General features: G+C 38.5%; 1 protein-coding gene across 1 annotated transcript in view; it reads right to left on the bottom strand.

The window, feature by feature from the left end:
• The window catches only part of PARK2 (parkin RBR E3 ubiquitin protein ligase), a 657,679-nt gene that overhangs the window by 640,128 nt on the left and 7,889 nt on the right, over positions 1-9,662 (bottom strand). The window contains exon 4 of the mRNA XM_009320759.1: positions 4,180-4,343. Coding sequence (XP_009319034.1) covers positions 4,180-4,343 — 164 coding nt within the window. The remainder of the gene's footprint in view (positions 1-4,179; positions 4,344-9,662) is intronic.

Below are 9,662 nucleotides of genomic sequence, written 5' to 3'. Positions count from 1 at the left end.
AAATGTCTTTAGTGAAAGAGTGGTTAAACATTGGAACAGACTGCCCAGGGAAGTGGTTGAGTCACCATCCCTGGAAGTATTTAAAAGACGTGTAGATGGGGCGCTTAGGGACATGGTTAAGTGGGCATGGTGGTGTTGGGTCGACGGTTGGACTCGATGATGTTAGAGGTCTTTTCCAACCTTAATGATTCTATGATTCTATGATTCTATGACTTATAGCACCATTTCTCCCCTACCACTTATCTTTTCCCTCTTCTGTAGAGATGATCATCTATGTTGCTACTCTAGTTACGCCATTCCTTTTTACTCATTTTCGCTTATGCTCATCAGCTCACACACCAGTGTTTAACAATACTTCTAGTCATGTTTGTTTGTTTCTTGAATGTATGTATAAATAATTTTAGGAAAGCACCTATATGGATGGATGCAGTCAAAGCCAAATTCATGTGAAGCCTATGCTCCAAACCTCGAGCCTATGCTCCAGTCAAATGCAAGCTAACTGATTTAGAAACTGTCTCAGTGGAGCACTGCGCTAAAGCTAACAAGTCCTGCTACTAATCACACGCTTAGTCTTTTTCTGTTTTAAAGAACTGTATTTTCTACATTTACCTCATAGAGGAAACACTATCAAAAAGAAATGGTACTGGATTGGGAAACAGAAGACTTAATTCTATCCCTGTTTTGCTACTAACTGTGAACAAGCCGGGCTACTGATTCCCGTCACATCATTTGTCTGCCTTGTTCATTTACACTGTAAGCTCTGCAAGGCAGAGAATCTCTCTTACAAACTGTTTGCAAAGTGCTTCTTCACACAAGGGGATTTTGAGTTCTCCAAGAAAGGGCAAGCCTGTACTAATATAATACTGCTTCTATTACCGGTAGTAAATTTCAAATTGTTTGCATTGAGCAAAATTGTGTATCAAAAAATAGTACATATTTTGCTTCCAGAAGGCTCGTTAACTAATTTTGCCCTTCTTGGAGGCAAGGACAATATTGTTGTAAGCAGTCATCTCCAGTTACAACACTTCAATGTTCCTGATACGCAGCTACCTCCTGTTTATTCCTTTGGTGACTGTTACATTTCTGTTCTTTTTTCGTCCTTATGATTGCCACGAGAAGATCTTACCACTGTTCTCATATACTCATGACAGCCTTCTGAAAGAATTCCTATTTCGGGTATATATTAATTAATTACTTCTATTCATTCCAAAGTGAACTGTAATCAGCAGGGAGCTCTTCATCATCCTCTGGAATATTTAGCACCCTTAAAGTGACACCATTTGCTGTGCTTTTAGGAAGCAGCTTATTGCTCTAATTGCTTCTTATGAGATACAAATTTTGCAGGTCTCATTCTTCACCCAGTCATTATCAGTATTTTCTTACCATGGCTCTAATTTCACTACTTGCCCCTTAGTCATTAGCTAAGATACTGATCTCCCCCGTGCACAGTTGAATCAGTGTCTAATCTTCCTCTTTTTTTTCCAAGGACAAAACACTTATCTGAGGTGCCAAATTAAATGTCTCCACACATATTTCACTTCTATCCTTCCTACAATTTTTTACTGTTGTTGTTGATATAAAATTACTTAAGATCTCAACTTGGCACTTTCTTTCTTATAATAATTTCTTTTTAATGTTTGTTCATTCCGGCTTCATTTCTTTTTTACAGGTTTCAGCTATCATGAAAGATTTTTCCTTCTCTCCAAACAGGAAAACAAACGCAGTTTTCACATTCTCAGTTATGTTTTGTATCAGCTGCCCGAGATCCTAAAGTAGCTGTCAAGCCAAATCTAGTTGTTCTGTGAGCTGTGAAACCAATAAAGTTTGCTATCCTGGAGTATTTCCTATACCCCTGCCCCCTACTCCTGCAATTACCGCAGCTTTTCCCATGTCCTCTATAATCTCATTATCTGTAATACTATCAGTTCTCCTTCCTGACCTCTAGATTCTCCCACAGAATCTTGGGCAAATAAGCTCAAAAGTAATTTACGAAAAATAGAAGGACAAAATGGTCTTACTAGAAATTCTATGTTACCATAAAATAAAATAACTTAAAAGCATCAGCTGAGTACAAGTCTATGTTGTATTTTTCTTATTCTGTGTGCAAATCCGTAGGTCTAGAAAACAAGAGCTAGTTAATTTGCTCGTATGTGATGTTAACTCTGAAATTACAGATGCAACATAAATGCCAGCAATTAGTATTTCACTAGCACTCAAATTTTACTAGCATTCAGCTTCTTATGCAGAAAGCCCCGAACAGCCTACCATAGGAACTCAAACACCTCAAAACCTCAACTGTTCTTCTTGTGCTGACAAATTTCCACAATAAATAAATACACATACACAAATATATGACAGAAAAAACTGCTAACACAGAAGCAGAGTAAAATACACTTAATTAAACATCAAGAATAAAAATGTAGTTGATACACCATTGATGATATTAATCATTGCAATATTTAAGACACTTAAATACAGAAGTATGGGTTATACCGTCTGAAACAGCTTTTGAACTTCCTATCTGCTTTAGAAGCTGTCTCAAAGCTTTTGACTAGTCCAGTTTATTAAATAATAAAAAGCCTTGACTACACATGGTAATTCTGACATTCCAATGAAATAAATTGAGTCATCAGCAGGCCTGTATATTTGGAAAGCAATTTTTAATTTACCCTGGCAACAGATTGTATGTTGCAGCTGACAACAAACTTGGTTGCAAGTGTAAAACTGGGCTCAAAATCTGTGTTTCATGCTGACGTAAAATGGCAGTAACGCCAATACCTACAGCTTCCCAGGAAATGCTAAGTGGTTCAGAATCCTCTGACAGAACAACACAGACACCCAAATCTAGCAACTGGCAACTGACAATTTCTACAATTCACTTTTTTTTTTTTTTTATTCTTACATTTTCATATATGTGTTTTCACATATAAGTAAGTGAAGCACATAATTTCTGTTTATGCCGTGAATATATGCATCAACACTATCCGCAGGTGATACATTGGAGACTGACAACAATTCGGATTTCTATACGTTCCTTTGTGTGCTGAAACTCCCTAAAACCCTTTGCAAAGCAATAAATATCATACCCAAGGAGAAACAGTGATAGGTCATCAATACAGCAGTGACTTTCTGTACCCAGGTTTAGCAGCCATTCTAAGTACAGCAACACTTCTGAAATATGAGTGCCAATTAATCTGAAATAGTTCTGCCTGCGAGGTATCTTTTATATAATCACCTGCACTACTAGAGATTGCATCTGCTGTTCTTTGATACCACCGCAGAAGGACAGCAATTTATTAAATCAGTATTTGCACTCTGTCGAAAGGCCAGTAGGTTTCCCCAAGTTCCCCAAATGTCTTAAATGTGTGATCTTATGCTAAGCCCTGGCTATCCAAGTGAACTGCCAAATGCATATACAGGATAAACAAAAATATTTATAAAGCAACTGCGGCAGCAATGGTAATGGTAGCAAAGACAACAAGGCAGAAAAAGTTGAACCTATCTTTACATGCTTACTACCGCTCACCACAGATGAACAGCCCTCTGCATTTATTGAAGAGAACAGTTAGCTAACTTTTCTTCCGTGCTCCCTGCTACTCTCTTAGCTTCACCCGTTTATGAGTTCAGTGGTTTGGAGTACACTTCTGTTGGGCTTTCTGATCTGGAATCATCCTTCCAGCAGCACATCCACCTGTGCACACGCGCAGCAGCACACAGAGCAGCAGCAGCCCTGTAGCTATCCTCCAGGGGTCACAATTGGGTTACAAATTCTATAAAATGTGATGACTGTGCAACCTGATTTAGAGCAATTTATTCACATCCTTCGTCATTAAGATTCAAATGGAATAAGTAAGATAGAAATTGAACAGATACAGAAATTGTGCATGGCTTGCTTCTGTAGTCAGTAAACATTTTTTCACTAGGCACAGCTCGCTCTCTTGTGCTCTCTCGTGCTCTCTCTCTCGTATCCTCTCTCTTCCCCTATCCTTCCTGCTTGCTGTTTTAACGCATAATTAAGAAGGTCAGAATTAATGAAGCAGTGTGGAGTAAAGTTCAAGGAATCCCCAGGCACTATTTATTCTATTAGATCTCAGGCATGAATGTCAGATTGGCAGCATTAGAGGCAGAGGCAGTGTAGCTGGCAGCAGTCCAGAAGCGAAGCTACCAAGGGAGACTTACCTGCAGTGTCAAGTCATTGCTGAGCTCCCTCCCTGCAAAAATCACCCGCAGCTGGTCAGCTGGAATTCCCTGTCGCTGGGCAACCGCCTCCTTCAGCTGGAGGATGCTGGCGTCCGAACCAACCTCCACCGGGAAGCCATGGCTGGAGTTGAACCTGACAAACACTGAACGAGAGCAAAACACCTTTTAAAGGGAGCATTTCTCACGAGGTGTTTGTACTAGAGTGACTACGAGAGGCTTACTCTTCAATTTCAGGGAGCATGTACTGTTTTCAGAGAAAAGCTATTAATACTGCAGTGTACCATTTTGAAACCCATCACAGAATAGCTAGTGACCAATAAAAAAAACCCCATATGTTTCCCCTTGGCAGTGTTAGAAATTACAGAGAACAGTCAGAATGAAAAGAGACCCAGCTAGGCAGCTGTGTAAGTAGTCGCTAATTGGCACAATAGATTTTCAGTTCAGTCCTAACCTTAGTGGGCACAGGGCACACACGCTTTCTGTGCCCCTCATGCTCTTCCCCATTGCATATAACAAATAAATGCAGGAAACTGAGGTATGCTTTAGAGCCACAATGCATTAAATAATACAAGGGAAAACAATTCCTTGTTACACAGTAAAGCACAGTCATATAAACCGGTTTCTCACAGATAGAATTCTACAGAAGATAATGATGGACAGAAAATCACAGGCTAGCAGAAATGTTTGGGAGTATTGTATTAGAGCGTGGTCTTTTCAGAGTTCACTAAAATACCTGCAGTACATAACTCCTGCCGGCATCCACCTTCAGTGCAGAAAATCACTACTGCACCAGTCATATCATTTTTAGAGCTGCAGCAACTGGTTTATACATCCAGAGAAGTCTGGCAAATAAACTCATCAGCTTCCTGCCATTCAGCTGGCAGAGCTGTTTTTCATAAGGAGTCTGAATGTGCTCATTGAGCCCATGGTCAGGGGAATGACTACAAGAACTATGAAACAGGAAAAAAACTCATTACATCCATAGCAGTCACGGAGATTGTATGAACGGTAGACATGTCCCCAGTGGACCGCTTCAACCAATAGTTCCACAGGCAGGAAGCAAAGGAATTAGCAAAACCCAATATAAAACAAAAAATCATTTGTATCAACTAGATAGTGGGTACCTGTCACCTAAACTGCTTGGGTATTGATTGTAACAACCAGCCTTCTTAAAGATTTATTTCCCATTCCCACTGCAATGTTTTAGCTGAAGGTGTTACTCCTTTGCATTTTTGATGACTGACAGAAGCATAAGCTCAAATGTATTTATATAGTTTAAAGAAATAACTATTTTTAAAACTGAAAATTGGATCTTTATGATTTTTCAAACACATAAAGTCTACCTGACCACTTCAAAGTTGTCAGATTCTTTAAGAGCATTTGAATATGGCTGAGAATGCTGCCATTCTTTTGCTGAGCAAGGAATGTTGTAAATATCTGCAATTTCACATCTTCAATTCAGATTTGGCTAATCTTTAGGGGACAAGGCCATATACCAATAAAATTTTACATAACATTTTAAGTTTTGCACTTGAAAGTACCCTCTTAATCTACTAAAATGCAGGGTAGGATTGCATAATGCTGTGTCAGGCAGGTTGCAGTACATATGCCCTGCAGTGTGTTACGCAGTCTCCTGTAGTACATCTCGTTACTGGTTTTGATTTCTATTTAAAGGTGTTCTGGAAATAACTAAACTGTGAAAGCTGTATATTCAGACTGTTCAGAAAAATCAGCGGAATTTGAATTTTATTTTGATTGTGGTTTGGAAAGTAAAGGAGGACTTATATGACAAAAAGTAGTTCCAGCTAATGGGGACTGAACATTTGCCATCTTTCCAGAACGCTCATAATGCTCAACTGTAAATAACTTTACCTGGACCAGTAGCAAAATATATCATTAAATCAATGGGGAATACACTTTTTTAATATGCTAAGCTCTGACTATCTGACTATGTGCATATATTTTTTTATACATTTATATAGGTATGCTCACATACACACATAAAATGCATACATATGCATCTCCAGAGACTTCTTCCTAACTAATAAGTAATCCTCTTTATCTTTAGTCTTACGAAAGCCAAGCGCTATTGGTTTTGGAAATGAAAAAAAGTTAGCAAGTGCATTGACTCTGCAACTCAAATGTGCTGGTAAGAGGAAAGTGCTTGATAAAAGAAGCATTAACAAGTGGAGTGTCATTTAAATTAACTATAAAGCAGTACTCATTTTTGAAGACAGTATAAATCCACTGCAAGCATAATTCATGTTCATCATCAACAATCCCCACCCCTTCCCTCAAATAAATTTATTTGTATTCACTTCCAACAGGCATAGTCTCCTTCTCCTAATGTGTACAAGGTAGCAGAAGTTTCAGTCTCACAATTGTAACCACAAGCAAACATGGGAAATGGGTGTATGAGTGCAACATTTTGCACTCCACAGCAAAGATTACAACTACTCTCTTACAAGCCTGAAGAGCTAACTCAGAAAAATGCTAGAATGCCAAACTTTGCTTGCTGGAAAGTTCTAATCCCAAATATTTTGCCCTTAAACACATTTATTCTATTATGAAGTCTGCAATCCACCAACTCTTTTTAATGTAAAAGAACAGAAGGAACTTTTGCTTACTTGCACAGAGCATAAAAAGATTAAATACAAAACATCAGTCGGTAGAATAAAACAAGAATTTCATCAATATAATATTTCAAGCTGTCTTTTTAGGAAAAAGAAAGTTATTATTTTCTTTTTGACATTCCAACTCAATAATTAAATCATCACTATCAAGTTGATATTCTTAACAGCACACATTATTCACGAGATGATAGGTGAAGTTATGCAGACATTTGAGACCTCTTCCAAAGAATACATACTTTGAAAAGGCTTGGAATTTAAAGTTTGTCTACAGCAAGTTAAATAAATATTGGCTTAACAGAAGATTAAAGAATTTACCTGAGGCCTAAACTGCTGATGGAAATCTAAAAGAAATAAGTTACTAAAGCTAAGAAGTAGCCAAACTGAGCTGAAGAAAGGAGGCTCCATTTGGATCAGCTCTCCTACTCCCACATCTCTAAGAGGTGAGAAACAGTAACACTTGTCTGATAAAAGGAAACTTTGTGAGACTTGACTGTCACGTCAAATATAATCTCTGTAAATATCACAAGGATCTGATTCCCAGATGGATCAAGAGGTACCTAGGTCCTTTTGTAAATCTCCCTTGGTATCTATCTGAATCTCTACATCTATCTAAGGTGTACAACTTCATGCAATAATTTCAATTTTACATTTAATGAGTTGGATAGTATTAATGTCTTGTTTGGAAGGATCAGCAAGTGCTACATAAGGGAACAGCTGTAGAGAAAGTAACTTCTACATATTTCCAGAGGAATTTCCCATGTTTCCTATGAAAATACCCATTTTTTCAAGCATGTACCTACACAGTAAGAAATTTTTTGGTCCGGCATAATGACTCAAGTGGTGGAAATTGGTTTCTTTAAAGACCACAGGCTTACTCCTTTGGCATGCCACTTCTGCAAGCGTGGCACAGGGAAAGTTGTCAGTTCTGGGTGTAAGGGCAGGAATTGCATTTGTACAGAGCAACACATTTCCCCCTAGAAACTGATACTACAAAATCAGAATACACAGTGTTGCAGGGTACGTGAAATGCATTCAGGTGCAAAGACGACATAAGAGACTGTATACACAGAAATGATGGTCTAGCATGCAGCAGTAGGTTAAAGCTGGCTAAGCAGAATGTAACAAGTCTTCACAGACAGAGGCTAGCAATTTAGGGAAACAATAAAGTAAAGTAAAGAGAAGTAAAAATGCACCCCTCCACCTCTCCCTGCTGCCCCAATTGGACCAGAGAGTGGAGGCGTACACAGAATTAAATACCGAGTGGAATTAAAATCTTGGTTCCCAGTTGTGGGAAGTTTCACTATTTTGACATTGGTTTTCATCTCAAATACATCAAAAATTCAATGTATTGACTTTTTATGTTCTTTTTGTTGAACAAGAAGTACCATGTAAGTGTTAAACTATTTTCATTCTGCAGCACTTCATGGAAATAAATACTTCTTTATTTTTCCCGTCCTGTTGACTGGACCCCTCTGTTTGGATTGTCTCTCTCAGAATGAAGCACCAACACAAATCCCAGAAAGAAGTGGGTGCTGTGGTCATGAGGAAACACTGCTGTATCATGATAGAGACAGCACAGCATTTATTTTGGTTAACAGTTCCCAAGGAACTCAACTTCTTGGCTTTTAGCTGGGTTGTATTCAAGTGACTGTAATAAAATTATCAGAGTTATCACCTCTGAAGTGACTTGTATTAATAAATTCATGTACAATGAGCCATTTCATTCATAGGAATACAATACGGAAATGCACCAGTTCCCGAATAAAGTATTGCTATCCAGAAGATTTTGTGTTTCACAAACAGTATGACACATCATTGCATCTGCTATCAAAATGGAGTCAGCAGCACAATTCAATCACTTTTAGAATACAATATTAGGAACAACTTTTCCCCATGAAGTAATACAAGATTTGTTAGTGAAGGGAATATAAGTAAGTGAAGAAGATTGTGGCTAAAATCTTGCGTAGTTTAAGACAGTACTGCTCCTGTCCATCTGTCCATCCCTTACGCTGGAGGTTGCTACACATGTAACTGGGATACTGAAAGAAATGTGTACCTGCATCTCAGCTGTGCCTGTTTACAATTCAGCATGTTAGTACAAACTCAATTGGAAATTTAAGCAAACGCAGATACAAAATGGTTAATCTCAGACACAAGTACGTGGGGCAGGTGTGTAGGGGAGCTGCAGAATTTCAAGTGAAGGCTGGAAGAAAGCTGGTGGGCAGGCACACCTGCCAGGATCTCAACAGGCCATTTCTCAGGGCCCTGGGATTCAGCAGCCTTTCTTCTTCGGCAAGTCATACCAAAAGTGCCAAAGCTTTAATCCCCATTGTCATCAATCCCACAGGTTTTCCACCTCTGAATCGAGAGGGTAAATACTGCATGTTGGAGAAGCTTAGGCCCTGCTTGTGAACAAACTGTGAAGGCACAGTCCCGATATATAGAACCAAAATGACTGAACTGTGCCAAGAATGAAAAAAAAGTTGTCGATGTTTTTAAATTGCTACATGCAAAACACAAATTTTCTTTTTAGTTTTGACATAAAATAGCCAATTCTTTTTCTTCCTGATGTAGTGAAACACACAATCCTACTTTGCTGCACACCAAACAAAAGCTATAACCTACAACAGATGATCTGTGGCAACAGAATGCACACATTTAAACTTTAAGATCTTATTGCTGAGCAATTACGTTGTGTCCATGATAACTACAACAGCTTCAAGTACTCTTTATTCCCCATTCTTCCTAGGGACAAAAAGAACAAAACCAAGGTTTAACCCAAGGACGGTGTGAAATATGTGAAACTTTTGATTTTTAAAAACTCTTTCC

The sequence above is a fragment of the Pygoscelis adeliae genome, unplaced genomic scaffold (assembly GCF_000699105.1).
Source record: "Pygoscelis adeliae isolate BGI_AS28 unplaced genomic scaffold, ASM69910v1 Scaffold33, whole genome shotgun sequence".
In the NCBI taxonomy this organism is placed as follows: Eukaryota; Metazoa; Chordata; class Aves; order Sphenisciformes; family Spheniscidae; genus Pygoscelis; species Pygoscelis adeliae.
Note: the sequence above shows the minus strand (reverse complement) of the source record. Positions and strands in the feature narration are given on the sequence as shown.